Genomic DNA, 19984 nt, shown 5'->3' on the forward strand with positions numbered 1-19984 from the left:
CCAAACTGACAATCTACAAAACGCTCATTAGACCGGTAGTCCTCTACGGACACGAGACCTGGACGATGCTCGTGGAGGACCAACGCGCACTTGGAGTTTTCGAAAGGAAAGTGTTGCGTACCATCTATGGTGGGTTGCAGATGGCGGACGGTACGTGGAGGAGGCGAATGAACCACGAGTTGCATCAGCTGTTGGGAGAACCATCCATCGTTCACACCGCGAAAATCGGAAGACTGCGGTGGGCCGGGCACGTAGCCAGAATGTCGGACAGTAATCCGGTGAAAATGGTTCTCGACAACGATCCGACGGGAACAAGAAGGCGAGGTGCACAGCGGGCAAGGTGGATCGATCAGGTGGAGGACGACTTGCGGACCCTCCGCAGACTGCGTGGTTGGCGAAGTGCAGCCATGAACCGAGCTGAATGGAGAAGTCTTTTATGTGCAGCACAGGCCACTCCGGCCTTAGTCTGATGATAAATAAAAAAATAGCAGACATATTGTCACTATGAATGGGGTTCCAATTAATTGGTCTAGCGAAGCTAAATATTTAGGACTTCTGCTAGATCAAAAATTAACTTTTAAAAATCACATTGAAGGCCTTCAAGCCAAATGTAACAAATATATTAAGTGTCTATATCCACTTATAAACAGAAAATCAAAACTTTGTCTTAAGAACAAACTTTTGATTTACAAACAAACTTTTAGACCTGCCATGTTGTATGCTGTGCCAATATGGACTAGTTGCTGCAATACCAGAAAGAAGGCACTTCAGAGGATTCAAAATAAAATTCTGAAAATGATTCTGAAGTTGCCTCCGTGGTATAGTACCAATGAACTTCATAGAATTTCTAATATTGAGACATTGCAACAAATGTCCAACAAAATAATTTCCAATTTTAGACAAAAATCGTTGCAATCTTCTATTGCAACGATTAACTCCTTGTACCCTTAGTATAAAATAGGTTAAGATTAGTTTAAGTTGAAAACATTGTAATTCCTACATGGTTCAATTCAACCAGAGGAAAAATTCTAACTGCCAGAGGCAATTGAAATGTATTAATAATAACTAAAAATATAACAAAGCAAATAAGGATGATAGTGTTAAGAAAACACGGAACACCTAGTCTAAGAGATGAATGCATGTATTAGATAATTAGCAAATAAAATTAGCAAAAAAAAAAAAAAAACAGAAATCATCGTTTCGTAAAATCAATACAATACAGACAAATCTCTTTTTACGTCACTTATTAGGCGGACGTAAAAATAATTTGTGTAATTTTTTTTTCTCAATAAATTCCCTTTTTATTTCATTTATTTTTTATTTGACAATATTCTTATAATTCAGTGCTCAGGCTTCCTGGCTCTTCATCTTTATGTGTGTATTTTTGTTTTCTGCGTTTTGGTTTGAAACTTGTTTTATATTCTAGTTTACATGTCGGTTCCAGTGAGCTCTGGTATTTGAATTTGAAAATAATTTACTACCTTACCTAACTAACCTAACAACAAATTGTATAACCTAGTGGACCAAGTCCCGCACGACCCGGTGTTCGGATACTAAGCAGCGCGCCCTGTACCTCTCATTCAGCGGTTTGATCTCAGCCAGACGATGGACCTCAGTATTTCGCATTCTCCTAGGAGAGTGCAGAATCATTAGAAGGAACTTGTTCTAGACTCTCTGGAGTTTAAGATAATGAGCTCTAGCACGGGAGATCGGGAGTGGGGAAAGAGGATTGTCTGTGTCTTGGCCGCATCGATGCAAATCTTCCAACTGGTGAAGTATTCTGTCAGGACATCCAAACCTCGTTGGAGCTTCGATGTGAGGGCTCTGATCACTCTACCATTAAAGATGATGGATGTGTCATCTGCGAACAGAGACAGAGTGCCTCGTTCTGGGAGTGCTGGCAAGGCAAGTCAGAAGTGAACAGATTGAACATCAGGGGCCCGAGGATACTTCCCTGGGGAACGCCTGCGATGACGCGGTGCGCATCAGAATTAGTTCCGCTGATGAAGATCCGGAACGTCCTCGCCGACAGATAGTTTTTAATGATTTTCACTAGGAAGCTAGGAAGGTGATACCTGTGAAGCTTGCATAATAAACCATCATGCCAGATGTTGTCGAAGGCTTTTTCGACGTCTAACAGGGCCATGGTGGATGTTTTGGACACAGACTTGTTCCGACTGAGGATGTTTTTGACTCGGGTTAGTTGATGAACGGTTTATCGCCCACCCAACTGTTCCTCGAGCAAGATAACGCAGAGAGAAGGATGATTGGTCGATTTCCAGGGTTTTTCATTAGGATTTCTTTGGCTGATTTCCAGGTCGAGGGAAATTAGCTAAGCCGGGGCATTGATTGAAAATCATGGAAAGATGGACGGAAAACGGTTCACTCATGTGCTTGTGTGCCAAGTTAAAGATATTGTCGAAACCTGGGGCCATCATATTTTTGGAGGTCTTGACATAATTCGAAAGTTCGTCAGCTGTTGTCGTCAAATCCTCCGAGAAGTCGTTTGGAAGTTGATCAAGATTGTTTGCGTGTTGTCTGACAGCAGCATCACGCGGGCTGATAATGTTTTGTCCAAGACTGTGGGAGCTAACGAAGTGCCGGCCTATCTCAGTAGCCTTCTCGACAGGTGTTATAAAGTAATCCATAGAGCCATTGTATCTAACGGGATCAACGGTGGAATAGGACGTGGTTTTGTTTTCAAGATTTTTGTCAAGCGATAGCCATCTGTCTTCAAAGATGGCAAATTGGTTTGTTGGAATTGCCTTCGCTTGACATTCCGCAGACGGATCAAATCTTTGGTGAGTGTGTCAATGGTTAGGGCTTTGCTTCCCTGACGGACTACTGGTAGGTGTTGATCCCGCGCCCGCGATATCACCTCCTCGATGGAAAGTTGTTGCCGGTCAATATCCTCAGGCATCTCAGGATGCGCCTCATAATTTATGTTGTCATCCACGCACTCTTGCAACTGATTCCAGTTGGCACGATGGTAGTTGCGTCAGATAAGATGGTGTCGCTTTACCGAGTTGCCAACCTTCAAAACCACCGGAGGCGTTGCTGCACAGATCAGGCCGGGGGACGGCTTGTCCTCTGCTGGTTTGGCTGGAGTGGTGGAAGGTTCGGTACGTTGTATCGCAGAAGTGGAAACTGCTTGTCATTCAACGACGGAGGCAGGTCTCGTCGTCTTCCTGGCTGGTTCTTGCTTGAGGTTTTTTGTGGATGACGACAAACTCCGCACGACTTGTCGAGTCAAGTACGAGACACTGTTTTTCCAGATATTTCTTGAACTCGCAAAGGCAGCCCTTGCTTTCTTGATCCGTGCGCCTATGTCGATTGTTTGCTAACAGTCTAACATTTATCACCGACTTGTTGGCATCATCATGTCGCGGCCGTTTGGAGCCACCCGGTTGCTGGTAATTAGCGATGGCATCGACTTCTGGTGTCCTTTGCGACCCATTGCAGCAAATGGTCGAGAAGGATTTGCTGCTAACGATTGCAGCGATGCTTTTTGTCTCGCTACCTCAAACAGAGTAGCAAGCGCAGGTGAGACGTCACGCGGGTAGCGCGGAATTGCGAGAAATAACGATGCATAAAAATATAAACAAAACGCAAAACACGACCGATCCTTTCGCTTACTCGTACTGGAAGAATTTCCGTGGGACATCTTCCTGACTTCCTTGCTGGCGCGTACTTTGCTGATGTCTACGCAAACGCGTGAATAGCTTTCGGAATTCGTACATAACTGTAGGAGAAATTTGTGGAAACATTCACAATGACATTTTTGGAGTGACTACTCAATAGTGGATTTTTTGGACAAATTTCTAGAGTAATGCCCAAAAGAACATCGGTAGGTACTTTAAAAAAAAATGCTGGAGAAAACTTTGGAAGAATGCATGGAAGAACTTTCAGGGAAATCACACGACTAACTTTCGGAAGAATTCTTGAAAGGAATTCAAAACAATCCCTGCTGGAACTTCCAAAGGACTATTGGAAGCAACTGCAGTGTAATCCCTGAAAAAAATATGAAGGAATTTTCGGAGGAATTTCTAGAGGAACATCCGTCGGTATTATTGATAGATCTTCCTATAGAAACTTCTAGCAGAATGTCTTAAAGAACTCCATGACGAATACATGAAGGAAATTCCGTGGGAGTCCCGGAAGATATTTCAGGATGTATTACTTGAGAATCTTTGGCTGTATTTCTTCTTGAAGAATTTCCAGATGAACTTCGTAAGGAGTAAGAATTCACGGAGGAACTTCCGAATGAGTTCCTGGAGGAACTTCCGGAGGAGTTCCCGGAGGAACTTCCGGAGGAATTCCTGGAGGAACTTCGGAGGAAGTCATGGAGGAACTTCCGGAAAAAGTCTTGGGGGAACTTCCGGAGGAATTCCTGGAGGAACTCCGGAGGAATTCCTGGAGGAACTTCCGGAGGAATTCCTAGACGAACTTCCGGAGGAATTCCTGGAGGAACTTCCGGAGGAATTCCTGTAGGAACTTCCAGGAGGAATTCCTGTAGGAACTTTCGGAGAAATTCCTGTAGGAACTTTCGGAGAAATTCCTGTAGGAACTTTCGGAGAAATTCCTGGAGGAACTTTCGGAGGAAGTCTTGGAGGAACTTCCGGAGGAATTCCTGGAGGAACTTCCGGAGGAATTGTTGGAGAAACTTCCGGAGGAATTCCTAGAGGAACTTGCGGAGGAATTCCTGGAGGAACTTCCGGAGGAATTCCTGGAGGAACTTCCGGAGGAATTCCTGGAGGAACTTCCGGAGGAATTCCTGGAGGAACTTCCGGAGGAATTCCTGGAGGAACTTCCGGAGGAATTCCTGGAGGAACTTCCGGAGGAATTCCTGGAGGAACTTCCGGAGGAATTCCTGGAGGAACTTCCGGAGGAATTCCTGGAGGAACTTCCGGAGGAATTCCTGGAGGAACTTCCGGAGGAATTCCTGGAGGAACTTCCGGAGGAATTCCTGGAGGAACTTCGGAGGAATTCCTGGAGGAACTTCCGGAGGAATTCCTGGAGGAACTTCCGGAGGAATTCCTGGAGGAACTTCCGGAGGAATTCCTGGAGGAACTTCGGAGGAATTCCTGGAGGAACTTCCGGAGGAATTCCTGGAGGAACTTCCGGAGGAATTCCTGGAGGAACTTCCGGAGGAATTCCTGGAGGAACTTCCGGAGGAATTCCTGGAGGAACTTCCGGAGGAATTCCTGGAGGAACTTCCGGAGGAATTCCTGGAGGAACTTCCGGAGGAATTCCTGGAGGAACTTCCGGAGGAATTCCTGGAGGAACTTCCGGAGGAATTCCTGGAGGAACTTCCGGAGGAATTCCTGGAGGAACTTCCGGAGGAATTCCTGGAGGAACTTCCGGAGGAATTCCTGGAGGAACTTCCGGAGGAATTCCTGGAGGAACTTCCGGAGGAATTCCTGGAGGAACTTCCGGAGGAATTCCTGGAGGAACTTCCGGAGGAATTCCTGGAGGAACTTCCGGAGGAATTCCTGGAGGAACTTCCGGAGGAATTCCTGGAGGAACTTCCGGAGGAATTCCTGGAGGAACTTCCGGAGGAATTCCTGGAGGAACTTCCGGAGAAATTCCTGGAGGAACTTCCGGAGGAACTCCTGGAGGAACTTCCGGAGGAACTCCTGGAGGAACTTCCGGAGGAACTCCTGGAGGAACTTCCGGAGGAACTCCTGGAGGAACTTCCGGAGGAACTCCTGGAGGAACTTCCGGAGGAACTCCTGGAGGAACTTCCGGAGGAACTCCTGGAGGAACTTCCGGAGGAACTCCTGGAGGAACTTCCGGAGGAACTCCTGGAGGAACTTCCGGAGGAACTCCTGGAGGAACTTCCGGAGGAACTCCTGGAGGAACTTCCGGAGGAACTCCTGGAGGAACTTCCGGAGGAACTCCTGGAGGAACTTCCGGAGGAACTCCTGGAGGAACTTCCGGAGGAACTCCTGGAGGAACTTCCGGAGGAACTCCTGGAGGAACTTCCGGAGGAACTCCTGGAGGAACTTCCGGAGGAACTCCTGGAGGAACTTCCGGAGGAACTCCTGGAGGAACTTCGGAGGAACTCCTGGAGGAACTTCCGGAGGAACTCCTGGAGGAACTTCCGGAGGAACTCCTGGAGGAACTTCCGGAGGAACTCCTGGAGGAACTTCCGGAGGAACTCCTGGAGGAACTTCCGGAGGAACTCCTGGAGGAACTTCCGGAGGAACTCCTGGAGGAACTTCCGGAGGAACTCCTGGAGGAACTTCCAGAGGAACTCCTGGAGGAACTTCCGGAGGAACTCCTGGAGGAACTTCCGGAGGAACTCCTGGAGGAACTTCCGGAGGAACTCCTGGAGGAACTTCCGGAGGAACTCCTGGAGGAACTTCCGGAGGAACTCCTGGAGGAACTTCCGGAGGAACTTCTGGAGGAACTTCTGGAGGAACTTCCGGAGGAACTCCTGGAGGAACTTCCGGAGGAACTTCCGGAGGAACTCCTGGAGGAACTCCTGGAGGAACTTCCGGAGGAACTCCTGGAGGAACTTCCGGAGGAACTCCTGGAGGAACTTCCGGAGGAATTCCTGGAGGAACTTCCGGAGGAATTCCTGGAGGAACTTCCGGAGGAACTCCTGGAGGAACTTCCGGAGGAACTCCTGGAGGAACTTGCGGAGGAACTCCTGGAGGAACTTCCGGAGGAACTCCTGGAGGAACTTCCGGAGGAACTCCTGGAGGAACTTCCGGAGGAACTCCTGGAGGAACTTCCGGAGGAACTCCTGGAGGAACTTCCGGAGGAACTCCTGGAGGAACTTCCGGATGAACTCCTGGAGGAACTTCCGGAGGAACTCCTGGAGGAACTTCCGGAGGAACTCCTGGAGGAACTTCCGGAGGAACTCCTGGAGGAACTTCCGGAGGAACTCCTGGAGGAACTTCCGGAGGAACTCCTGGAGGAACTTCCGGAGGAATTCCTGGAGGAACTTCCGGAGGAACTCCTGGAGGAACTTCCGGAGGAACTCCTAGAGGAACTTCCGGAGGAACTCCTGGAGGAACTTCCGGAGGAACTCCTTGAGGAACTTCCGGAGGAACTCCTGGAGGAACTTCCGGAGGAACTCCTGGAGGAACTTCCGGAGGAACTCCTGGAGGAACTTCCGGAGGAACTCCTGGAGGAACTTCCGGAGGAACTCCTGGAGGAACTTCCGGAGGAACTCCTGGAGGAACTTCCGGAGGAACTCCTGGAGGAACTTCCGGAGGAACTCCTGGAGGAGCTTCCGGAGCAACTCCTAGAGGAACATCCGGAGAAACTCCTTGAGGAACTTCCGAAGGAGGAGCTTCCTGAGGAACTCCTAGAGGAACGTCCGGAGAAACTCATGGAGGAACTTCCGGAGGAACTCCTGAAAGAACTTCAGGAGGACCTTCCGGAGGAACTCCTGAAGGAACTCCTGGAGGAACTTCCGGAGAAAGTCCTGGAGGTACTTCCGGAGGAACTCCTGGAGGGACTTCCGGAGGAACTTCCGTAGGAACTCCTGGAGGAACTTCAGGAGGAATACCTGGAGGAATTTCTGGAGAAACTCTTGGAGGAATTTCGGGAGGAACTCCTGGAGGAACTTCCGGAGGAACTCCTGGAGGAACTTCCGGAGGAACTCCTGGAGGAACTTCCGGAGGAACTCCTGGAGGAACTTCCGGAGGAACTCCTGGAGGAACTTCCGGAGGAACTCCTGGAGGAACTTCCGGAGGAACTCCTGGAGGAACTTCCGGAGGAACTCCTGGAGGAACTTCCGGAGGAACTCCTGGAGGAACTTCCGGAGGAACTCCTGGAGGAACTTCCGGAGGAACTCCTGGAGGAACTTCTGGAGGAACTTCCGAGGAACTCCTGGAGGAACTTCCGGAGGAACTCCTGGAGGAACTTCCGGAGGAACTCCTGGAGGAACTTCCGGAGGAACTCCTGGAGGAACTTCCGGAGGAACTCCTGGAGGAACTTCCGGAGGAACTCCTGGAGGAATTTCCGGAGGAACTCCTGGAGGAGCCTTCGGAGGAACTCCTGGAGGAACTTCCGGAGGAACTTCCGGAGGAACTCCTGGAGGAACTTCCGGAGGAACTCCTGGAGGAACTTCCGGAGGAACTCCTGGAGGAACTTCCGGAGGAACTCCTGGAGGAACTTCCGGAGGAACTCCTGGAGGAACTTCCGGAGGAACTCCTGGAGGAACTTCCGGAGGAACTCCTGGAGGAACTTCCGGAGGAATTCCTGGAGGAACTTCCGGAGGAACTCCTGGAGGAACTTCCGGAGGAACTCCTGGAGGAACTTCCGGAGGAACTCCTGGAGGAACTTCCGGAGGAACTCCTGGAGGAACTTCCGGAGGAATTCCTGGAGGAACTTCCGGAGGAACTCCTGGAGGAACTTCCGGAGGAACTCCTGGAGGAACTTCCGGAGGAACTTCCTGAGGAACTTCCGGAGGAACTCCTGGAGGAACTTCCGGAGGAACTCCTAGAGGAACTCTTGGGGAACTTCCGGAGGAACTTCCGGAGGAACTCCTGGAGAAACTTCCGGAGGAACTCCTGGAGGAACTTCCGGAGGAATTCCTGGAGGAACTTCCGGAGGAACTCCTAGAGGAACTTCCGGAGGAACTCCTGGAGGATCTTCCGGAGGAACTCCTGGAGGATCTTCCGGAGGAACTCCTGGAGGAACCCCTGGAGGAACTTCCGGAGGAACTCCTGGAGGAACTTCCGGAGGAACTTCCGGAGGAACTTCCGGAGGAACTCCTGGAGGAACTTCCGGAGGAACTCCTGGAGGAACTTCCGGAGGAACTCCTGGAGGAACTTCCGGAGGAACTCTGGAGGAACTCCTGGAGGAACTCCTGGAGGAACTTCCGGAGGAACTCCTGGAGGAACTTCGGAGGAACTCCTGGAGGAACTTCGGAGGAACTCCTGGAGGAACTTCGGAGGAATTCCTGGAGGAACTTCCGGAGGAATTCCTGGAGGAACTTCCGGAGGAATTCCTGGAGGAACTTCCGGAGGAATTCCTGGAGGAACTTCCGGAGGAATTCCTGGAGGAACTTCCGGAGGAATTCCTGGAGGAACTTCCGGAATTCCTGGAGGAACTTCCGGAGGTATTCCTGGAGGAACTTCCGGAGGAATTCCTGGAGGAATTTCCGGAGGAATTCCTGGAGCAACTTCCGGTGGAATTCTTGGAGGAGCTTCCGGAGGAACTTCCGGAGGAATTCCTGGAGGAACTTCCGGAGGAATTCCTGGAGCAACTTCCGGAGGAATTCCTGGAGGAACTTCCGGAGGAATTCCTGGAGGAACTTCCGGAGGAATTCCTGGAGGAACTTCCGGAGGAATTCCTGGAGGAACTTCCGGAGGAATTCCTGGAGGAACTTCCTGAGGAATTCCTGGAGGAACTTCGGTGGAATTTCTGGAGGAACTTCCGAGGAATTCCACGAGGAACTTCCCGGAGAATTCCTGGAGAAACTTCCAGAGAATTCCTGGAGGAACTTCGAAGGAATTCCTGGAGGAACTTCCGAAGGAATTCCTGGAGGAACTTCCGAAGGAATTCCTGGAGGAACTTCCGAAGGAATTCCTGGAGGAACTTCCGAAGGAATTCCTGGAGGAACTTCCGAAGAGGAATTCCTGGAGTTCGGAGGAATTCCTGAATTCCTGGAGGAACTCAGGAGGAACTCCGAAGGAATTCCTGGAGGAACTTCCGAAGTCAGGAATTCCTGGATGAGTTCCTCCAGGAATTCCTGGAGGAACTTCCGGAGGAATTCCCAGGAGTTCCTGAAGGAAGTTCCTCCAGGAATTCCTCCGGAAGTTCCTCCAGGAATTCCTCCGGAAGTTCCTCCAGGAATTGTTCCGGAAGTTCCTCCAGGAATTCTTCCAAAGGTTCCTCCAGGAATTCTTTCAAAGGTTCCTCCAGGAATTCCTCCGGAAGTTTCTCCAGGATTTTTTTCGGAAGTTCCTCCAGGAATTTCTTCGCAAGTTCCTCCAGGAATTCCTCCGGAAGTTCCTCCAGGAGTTCCTCCGGAAGTTCCTCCAGGAATTCCTCCGGAAGTTCCTCCAGGAGTTCTTCCGGAAGTTCCTCCAGGATTTCATCCGGAAGTTCATCCAGGATTTCATCCAGAGCTCCTCCAGAAGCTCCTCGGAAAGTTCCTCCAGGAGTTCCTCCGGAAGTTCCTCCAGGAGTTCCTCCGGAAGTTCCTCCAGGAGTTCCTCCGGAAGTTCCTCCAGGAGTTCCTCCGGAAGTTCCTCCAGGAGTTCCTCCGGAAGTTCCTCCAGGAGTTCCTCCGGAAGTTCCTCCAGGAGTTCCTCCGGAAGTTCCTCCAGGAGTTCCTCCGGAAGTTCCTCCAGGAGTTCCTCCGGAAGTTCCTCCAGGAGTTCCTCCGGAAGTTCCTCCAGGAGTTCCTCCGGAAGTTCCTCCAGGAGTTCCTCCGGAAGTTCCTCCAGGAGTTCCTCCGGAAGTTCCTCCAGGAGTTCCTCCGGAAGTTCCTCCAGGAGTTCCTCCGGAAGTTCCTCCAGGAGTTCCTCCGGAAGTTCCTCCAGGAGTTCCTCCGGAAGTTCCTCCAGGAGTTCCTCCGGAAGTTCCTCCAGGAGTTCCTCCGGAAGTTCCTCCGGAAGTTCCTCCGGAAGTTCCTCCAGGAGTTCCTCCGGAAGTTCCTCCAGGAGTTCCTCCGGAAGTTCCTCCAGGAGTTCCTCCGGAAGTTCCTCCAGGAGTTCCTCCGGAAGTTCCTCCAGGAGTTCCTCCGGAAGTTCCTCCAGGAGTTCCTCCGGAAGTTCCTCCAGGAGTTCCTCCGGAAGTTCCTCCGGAAGTTCCTCCAGGAGTTCCTCCGGAAGTTCCTCCAGGAGTTCCTCCGGAAGTTCCTCCAGGAGTTCCTCCGGAAGTTCCTCCAGGAGTTCCTCCGGAAGTTCCTCCAGGAGTTCCTCCGGAAGTTCCTCCGGAAGTTCCTCCAGGAGTTCCTCCGGAAGTTCCTCCAGGAGTTCCTCCGGAAGTTCCTCCAGGAGTTCCTCCGGAAGTTCCTCCAGGAGTTCCTCCGGAAGTTCCTCCAGGAGTTCCTCCGGAAGTTCCTCCAGGAGTTCCTCCGGAAGTTCCTCCAGGAGTTCCTCCGGAAGTTCCTCCAGGAGTTCCTCCAGGAGTTCCTCCGGAAGTTCCTCCAGGAGTTCCTCCGGAAGTTCCTCCAGGAGTTCCTCCGGAAGTTCCTCCAGGAGTTCCTCCGGAAGTTCCTCCAGGAGTTCCTCCGGAAGTTCCTCCAGGAGTTCCTCCGGAAGTTCCTCCAGGAGTTCCTCCGGAAGTTCCTCCAGGAGTTCCTCCGGAAGTTCCTCCAGGAGTTCCTCCGGAAGTTCCTCCAGGAGTTCCTCCGGAAGTTCCTCCAGGAGTTCCTCCGGAAGTTCCTCCAGGAGTTCCTCCGGAAGTTCCTCCAGGAGTTCCTCCGGAAGTTCCTCCAGGAGTTCCTCCGGAAGTTCCTCCAGGAGTTCCTCCGGAAGTTCCTCCAGGAGTTCCTCCGGAAGTTCCTCCAGGAGTTCCTCCGGAAGTTCCTCCAGGAGTTCCTCCGGAAGTTCCTCCAGGAGTTCCTCCGGAGGTGCCTCCAGGAGTTCCTCGGGAAGTTCCTCCAGGAGTTCCTCCGGAAGTTCCTCCAGGAGTTCCTCCGGAAGTTCCTCCAGGAGTTCCTCCGGAAGTTCCTCCAGGAGTTCCTCCGGAAGTTCCTCCAGGAGTTCCTCCGGAAGTTCCTCCAGGAGTTCCTCCGGAAGTTCCTCCAGGAGTTCCTCCGGAAGTTCCTCCAGGAGTTCCTCCGAAGTTCCTCCAGGAGTTCCTCCGGAAGTTCCTCCAGGAGTTCCTCCGGAAGTTCCTCCAGGAGTTCCTCCGGAAGTTCCTCCAGGAGTTCCTCCGGAAGTTCCTCCAGGAGTTCCTCCGGAAGTTCCTCCAGGAGTTCCTCCGGAAGTTCCTCCAGGAGTTCCTCCGGAAGTTCCTCCAGGAGTTCCTCCGGAAGTTCCTCCAGGAGTTCCTCCGGAAGTTCCTCCAGGAGTTCCTCCGGAAGTTCCTCCAGGAGTTCCTCCGGAAGTTCCTCCGGAAGTTCCTCCAGGAGTTCCTCCGGAAGTTCCTCCAGGAGTTCCTCCGGAAGTTCCTCCAGGAGTTCCTCCGGAAGTTCCTCCAGGAGTTCCTCCGGAAGTTCCTCCAGGAGTTCCTCCGGAAGTTCCTCCAGGAGTTCCTCCGGAAGTTCCTCCAGGAGTTCCTCCGGAAGTTCCTCCAGGAGTTCCTCCGGAAGTTCCTCCAGGAGTTCCTCCGGAAGTTCCTCCAGGAGTTCCTCCGGAAGTTCCTCCAGGAGTTCCTCCGGAAGTTCCTCCAGGAGTTCCTCCGGAAGTTCCTCCAGGAGTTCCTCCGGAAGTTCCTCCAGGAGTTCCTCCGGAAGTTCCTCCAGGAGTTCCTCCGGAAGTTCCTCCAGGAGTTCCTCCGGAAGTTCCTCCAGGAGTTCCTCCGGAAGTTCCTCCAGGAATTCCTCCGGAAGTTCCTCCAGGAGTTCCTCCGGAAGTTCCTCCAGGAATTCCTCCGGAAGTTCCTCCAGGAATTCCTCCGGAAGTTCCTCCAGGAATTCCTCCGGAAGTTCCTCCAGGAATTCCCCGGAAGTTCCTCCAGGAATTCCTCCGGAAGTTCCTCCAGGAATTCCTCCGGAAGTTCCTCCAGGAATTCCTCCGGAAGTTCCTCCAGGAATTCCTCCGGAAGTTCCTCCAGGAATTCCTCCGGAAGTTCCTCCAGGAATTCCTCCGGAAGTTCCTCCAGGAATTCCTCCGGAAGTTCCTCCAGGAATTCCTCCGGAAGTTCCTCCAGGAATTCCTCCGGAGTTCCCCCCGGAATTTCCTCCGGAAGTTCCTCCAGGATTACCTCCGGAAGTTCCTCCAGAAATTCCTCCGGAAGTTCCTCCAGAAGTTCCTCCAAGAATTCCCCCGGAACTTCCTCCAGCAATTCTTCCGGAAGTTCCTCCAGAAATTCCTCCGAAGGAATTCCTGGAGGAACATCAGAAGGAATTTCTGGAGGAACTTCCTGGAGGAATTTCCGAAGAAATTCCTGTAGGAACTTCCGGAGGAATTTCTGGAGGAATTTCCGAAGGAAATCCTGAAGGAACTTCCGAAGGATATCCTGGAGGAACTTCCGAAAGAATTCCTGGAGTAACTTCCGGAGGAATTCCTGGAGTAACTTCCGGAGGAATTCCTGGAGGGACTTCCGTAGGAATTCCTGGAGGAACTTCCGGAGGAATTCCTGGAGGAACTTCCGGAGGAATTCCTGGAGGAACTTCCGGAGGAATTCCTGGAGGAACTTCCGGAGGAATTCCTGGAGGAACTTCCGGAGGAATTCCTGGAGGAACTTCCAGAGGAATTCCTGGAGGAACTTCCGGAGGAACTTCCGGAGGAATACCTGGAGGAACTTCCGGAGGAATTCCTGGAGGAACTTCCGGAGGAATTCCTGGAGGAACTTCCGGAGGAATTCCTGGAGGAACTTCCGGAGGAATTCCTGGAGGAACTTCCGGAGGAATTCCTGGAGGAACTTCCGGAGGAATTCCTGGAGGAACTTCCGGAGGAATTCCTGGAGGAACTTCCGGAGGAATTCCTGGAGGAACTTCCGGAGGAATTCCTGGAGGAACTTCCGGAGGAATTCCTGGAGGAACTTCCGGAGGAGTTCCTGGAGGAACTTCTGGAGGAGTTCCTGGAGGAACTTCCGGAGGAGTTCCTGGAGGAACTTCCGGAGGAGTTCCTGGAGGAACTTCCGGAGGAGTTCCTGGAGGAACTTCCGGAGGAGTTCCTGGAGGAACTTCCAGAGGAGTTCCTGGAGGAACTTCCAGAGGAGTTCCTGGAGGAACTTCCGGAGGAGTTCCTGGAGGAACTTCCGGAGGAGTTCCTGGAGGAACTTCCGGAGAAGTTCCTGGAGGAATAAATGAATGAACGCAAGAGAAATTTATATTGAATTCATTTATGTATTATGTTTTTTCTAAGATTCATTTTAGTGTGTAGTGAGAGTGTGAGTGTGTTGTGTGTTGTGGGTTTATGCTGGCGGCTGGTATACCGACAGGGCTGTGTCGTCATCGAGCTATGATAACGACGGTGTCAGCTACAGGGGGTGTCCGATCAATGGAGCGACGGAACACTCGAGCTTTTCGGCAGATGCATCGCCGGAATGGGCACACGTGTGTTGTTGGCCGATTTATAGTTGCGAGAAAGGGCGGTGGCTGATGGTCCGATACTCTGCCGTCTCCTCTCCACAGGAAGCGTCACGGTTCTCCAACTGGCCTTCGTCTGTGGGACTACACAACCACCGGGACTGGGGGAAACTTTCCTTTGGAGAATCTCGGTAGGTCGGAATGCCTCAATCCTCGTTTGGCTACCGTAATGGCGGGCCCGCACGGCCTGTTTCACACCGCGTGGACGAGACGTGTCCAGCGGGAGCGGGAAAAAGAAAAACCCGTACAAAAAGCGTTGATCGGACGCCGCTGTCCGACATGAATTTTGGTTAAGTGTGTAATAATTAAATAAATGAATTCAATGAATAATTACTTTTAAGTACTTTAATAAATTGCTCGAGAGTAGAGCGTTCGCCTCGTGCGAAATTAAACGTACTCGAACTATTCAAATAATTTTAAGAAAATAGAAATAAAAATATATATTAAGTTTTCATCACTGCACTACAAGTTGTACTTTATGTAACTTCACTTTTTGATACACACCATAGAAAACTTTAAAAAAATAGCTATCGCACTGAAACTGGCTTCTACTCTTCAGCCAAGTTAAAATAGAAATGGCAGAGCAGTTTCAGAAGCACATATTAGTTCCTCAAATTTGCGTAGTCATAGCTTTGAATAAATGAAATTTACTAATACATTCATAGTAATTTTTAGACGAGTTTTATAGGATTACTTTGAAGCTAAATAATTTCTCTCAGGACTCATTAATATTTAATCTACTTTAGTTCTAAGCTTTTATCCTAAAAAGCATATTGGAAATGGCAGCTTTTTTATTACAACACTTTATGGCAAGTGTCAGTTGTGAAAATGGTTCGCGAAATATTAAGTATCAATTTAGCTAAATTAGTTTAATTAATTATTTATAAACTGGAGAGTAAAAATTTATGCAAGAAAGAAATATATACTAGACACCGTAACAACTTCCAAAGGAATTCCTGGAGGAACTTCCGATGGAATTCCTGGAGGAACTTCCTGGAGGAACTTCCTGAGAAATACCCAGCGGAGCCTTCGGAGGGATTCCTGGTGGAGCTTTCGAAGGAGTTCCTGGGTAAACGGGCCCAAGTAACTTCTTGCGTGACGCTAGAAGTGCTCACGAATGACGAAGAGACACATGATTCGTACCTAACACGCTGTGACCGACCACAAAGATAGGAAGAAATCCACGACACCAGTCTGTTAGAAAATCACAAACGTGCAATTTTACAAAGCAGTATCTTGTGGTCAACTTTGTCAAACGCCGCCTCAAGTTCCGTGTAATCAGAGTTTTCTTCCATGGCTGTCAACCAGGTATTAATAAAATCCAGTAAATTAGTGGTCACCGACCCACCGGGAAAGAAGCCGTTTTGATCCGACACGGCATGAACGCTATCAGGCTCAGGTGAAAGTGAAATCTTCGTCCTGCATTGAGGGCAACATTTGAAGCCGCCAAATCAGCCTCGATGTCAGAAAATGATTCTGGTTAAGAAACGGATGCGAAATGCTTAGCGACCCGCCACACACTTCTTTCGCGCTGGTTGGCTTCCTGTAGTCAAAGACTACTTTAATCGGAACGGGCGGGTTTTTCCTCTTACTGTTTACAACGCTCCAGAAAGATATTGGTGGACAGGAGAGGGAAGTATGGGTTCTCTTGGAAATTTTACATAAAAAATATGAAACTGTCAATAAAGAAATCAGGCTATGAGCAATAAATAAGGATCAACTTCTCGCAAGGGCAGCTGTTGTATAATTGGTAATACGTCCGTGTACTTAATGGAATAGTGTGGGTTCAAGTCCCACCGCAGCCGAATCTTTTTTCGCAATATCTCATAAAAACACCTTAAAATGGCAAACTTAACTATGTGTATCAAAATTGGACATCTTTTCCAAAAAAAGAAAAAAATCTTACTTCGCTCACAAGTCATCAATCAAGAGCAAATCTTCTCTGAATAAAGCAAAATTTCCTCGAGTAATTAAAATTTTCCCACCAAACAAAAATAAATTAGGCAAAAGCTGCAATTATAAAAGAAGAATTTTCTATAAAGAAATCAAAATGTTCAATAAAAAAAATCTAAATTTCTTTAGATAAATCAATATTAGCAATAAACAATTACAAATTCATCCACAATTTTTTTCCACAAAATATTAAAAACTTTTCACATAAAAAAAGATTTCCATAAAGAAATATATAAAAGCAATATAAAGTTGAGTTTTTTTCCATTCTATAAACCCTATCTTAAAAGCATTTATTTTTCTTGAAAAATTGTATTGATTCTATGTGTTTTAATGAAATTTTTAATTTTTTTCTGCTGTTTATTGATTTTGTGGAAAGTATTTAATTTTTTTATGGCAATTTTTTTTTTGTGCAAAATTTTGTAATTGTTTATTGCTAATACCGCCTTCGGGGGTGACATTGGTCTGGGGGTGGGTATGGATCATCGCTCTTATCGGCAGTCTGGAGGTCGTGGAGCAAAATCGTTCAAGAAGGTCTCTTGTATTTTAGTCTTCTTGTCATCAGATACATTCAATCTATTCTACAAGCATTCTAAGTAGTTGAAACAGTTCTCACCCTCATTTGACCATTGTCACCCCCGACGAGGTGTTGATTTATTTATGGAAATTTAGGATTTTTTTTAAATGGAACATTTTGATTTCCTTGTGGAACTCTTCTTTTAGAAATGCAATTTTTGTTTTCAAAAGTTGTTTTGTGGAAAATTATTATTTTTATTGAAATTTTACATTATTTAGGGAAATTTTATATTTATTTATTGATTATACCTTTATTTCTTTATTGGCAATTTCCTAATTTGTTATGGAAAATTTCTAATTCTTTATGGAAATTCTATTTTGCTGTCCTATCGAAACTGTTCAGTGTTCATCTATCTCTATCACAACAAAGCAATTGAAAAACTTGCGTTTTCACTTCTGATAATCATTATTTTCGATCTAAAGTTCCGCTCTCAGGAATCACTGTGCACCGGCGGGGGCACTCGGAAGTTTCACGACCGGCGTCGTCGTCGTCTTCGTCGACGGCAGCGGGTGCCAAATACTAGCCGGAGTCAGTCAGTCAAGTTGGCTCAACCCTGATGAATGGCTCCGCTCCGTTTTGTTGCTCGCATTGCATTGTGTTACAACAAACGGATGACAGAATTTGTCTTCATCTCACTTTTGGCGGCGGGAACCGAAGCGCGACGGAAACCCATCATGGCTCGTTTGCTTTTTTCATGGCATGGAGCTGGAGTCAGCCGATCCCGCCGCCGCGCCCCGGCCGGTTTCCTCCAGGGAGCTTCGAATGGTCGAAAAGGGGAACAGTAGCGTGCGAGGAGGTGGAAGTGAGGTGTCTGGAAATAATTTCCTCGTTTCGCGTTACATCGCTGGAAATGGGAGCCGAAATCCGAACCGAATCCCGTTGATGGATATGCGCTTCGGTGGGATTTGGGGAGTGCGATTTCCTTTCTGAGGCTCAGACTTCATTGGGCTTTATTTGGTGGAAGAAAACTCGTGGCAAACTGGGTAATATGCTGGGCAGTTTGTTTTTCCACGTGGACAGGCACTGTCATTTGATAGAGAAAGATAGCTGAAATGTATTCCTAAGGTCAGTTTGCCGAGTTAGGAGAAAAGTTCCGTCACAGATGCAAGAAAGTGTCAGACGCTGTATCTTAGAATCTATTTTTTACAACTAAGGGATACAAAGATAATATCGGATCACAATTTCGCCGCTCTTACGCCGACTTTTATCGATCTTCTGTGCTGTTTGTCTGATTTGAACTGGTTTCTCTGAAGAATATAGAAAGATTTAAGCCTTTGTATATGTACAACCAGCAAGCATTTTTCCTCTGACTACACACAGACAGGAGCAGCTTAGCTTAGCTTAGCTTTGACTGACTACACATATCTATGGTTGCTACTCCGTGATTGACCAGAATCAGTGAAATTGCACAAAGAATCAACTGAATGATTGACTGGGATTGTTCAAGCATTCTCAGTGTGCAAGTTTCAGTGACTCTAAAATTCAAATGATCAATAACGGCGCCGGCCACGTCCTTGTAGTCAGTTAGGAAGAAGGAAGGAATATTAGTAGGTGGTTTTTGCTATTTGAAGACCGTGTTTACCTCTGCGTCTCCACAAAAACCACAGGAAGGATTATCAGTTAATTGGTAGGCATCGTTGGATCTGGATTCACTCTGATAAGCGATACGACCGTGTCATTCTTTATACACAGTGATTTTACCTAGTCATGAATCGGGCGCGAAAAGTAGTACAAACTAACTACCGGCCTACCGGGCGCGCAATGCAGAACACAATATTTCGTCCGATCGCGCCATCGTTCTGCTGTCCGAAACAAGAGAAATCTCGCACTGAACTGATTTTTATTACCGGCCGCGCAAAGCAGAACACAATATTTCGTCCGATCGCGCCATCGTTCTGCTATCCGAAACAAGAGAAATCTCGCACTGAACTGATTTTTATTACCGGCCGCGCAAAGCAGAACACAATATTTCGTCTTCGTCCGATCGTGCCATCGTTCTGCTGTCCGAAACAAGAGAAATCTCGCACTGAACTGATTTTTATTACCGGCCGCGCAAAGCAGAACACAATATTTCGTCCGATCGCGCCATCGTTCTGCTATCCGAAACAAGAGAAATCTCGCACTGAACTGATTTTTATTACCGGCCGCGCAAAGCAGAACACAATATTTCGTCCGATCGCGCCATCGTTCTGCGACCAGAAACAAGAGAAATCTCGCACTGAACTGATTTTTATTACCGGCCGCGCAAAGCAGAACACAATATTTCGTCCGATCGCGCCATCGTTCTGCTGTCCGAAACAAGAGAAATCTCGCACTGAACTGATTTTTATTACCGGCCGCGCAATGCAGAACACAATATTTCGTCCGATCGCGCCATCGTTCTGCTGTCCGAAACAAGAGAAATCTCGCACTGAACTGATTTTTATTACCGGCCGCGCAATGCAGAACACAATATTGTAGATCCAGTTGAAAACCGAACTGAGCTCTCGCGACAATTGCATTTTCTCCCATTTCCAAATGTCGCAACTGCATCGCGAGTAGTGCGCATCTATGCCACAGCCGTGCGCCATCATGCGCACCACTCGCGATGCAGTTGCGAACTCGGAAATGGGAGAAAATGCGATTGTCGCGAGAGCTCAGTTCGGTTTCCAACTGGATCTACAATTTTTCGTCCGATCGCGCCATCGTTCTGCTGTCTGAAACAAGAGAAATCCCGCACTGAACTGATTTTTATTACCGGCCGCGCAATGCAGAACACAATATTTCGTCCGATCGCGCCATCGTTCTGCTGTCCGAAACAAGAGAAATCTCGCACTGAACTGATTTTTATTACCGGCCGCGCAATGCAGAACACAATATTTCGTCCGATCGCGCCATCGTTCTGCTATCCGAAACAAGAGAAATCTTGCACTGCCTGACTACACACAGACAGGAGCAAAGGAAAAACTCCCCAAAAAGTTGTCGCACTCCCGCCGGCAACAAAGGATAAGACTGTACAAAACTTTATCGCCGTAAGAAAAATGAACTCAATTTCCTTGTACCGCATCTTTGCGTCCAGGTGTGGTAGGGTGGGCCTTAGGGGCGTGCATTGCATGTATAAAAGCTGGGTTTTACGTTCCCCCATCTGCACTGTTCATTTATCGCACATAGCACCGGCTTAGAAGCCCGAAAGATAGGACCGCGTTGATACGGCAGGATGTATCAACTGAAATGGGACAGCCGTGGTTTCCCAGACAAAACGGGAATTTGTGCGTGAATGGTTCGAAATGGATGATGAAATTTTCCCT

General features: G+C 48.8%; 3 protein-coding genes across 4 annotated transcripts in view; all 3 read left to right on the forward strand.

Annotated features, from left to right (window-relative positions):
- The window catches only part of LOC134205841 (transmembrane protein fend-like), a 377960-nt gene that overhangs the window by 79936 nt on the left and 278040 nt on the right, over positions 1-19984 (forward strand). The window lies entirely within an intron of this gene.
- On the forward strand, positions 10393-11001 carry LOC134211537 (sericin-2-like; the record flags this gene model as incomplete). The annotated part of the gene is made up of 1 exon (XM_062688479.1): positions 10393-11001. A coding segment is annotated over one exon (609 nt), but the record flags the coding sequence as incomplete, so codon positions are not given.
- On the forward strand, positions 11820-12491 carry LOC134211543 (sericin-2-like; the record flags this gene model as incomplete). The annotated part of the gene is made up of 1 exon (XM_062688492.1): positions 11820-12491. A coding segment is annotated over one exon (672 nt), but the record flags the coding sequence as incomplete, so codon positions are not given.

Source organism: Armigeres subalbatus, chromosome 1 (assembly GCF_024139115.2).
Source record: "Armigeres subalbatus isolate Guangzhou_Male chromosome 1, GZ_Asu_2, whole genome shotgun sequence".
NCBI classification, from domain to species: Eukaryota; Metazoa; Arthropoda; class Insecta; order Diptera; family Culicidae; genus Armigeres; species Armigeres subalbatus.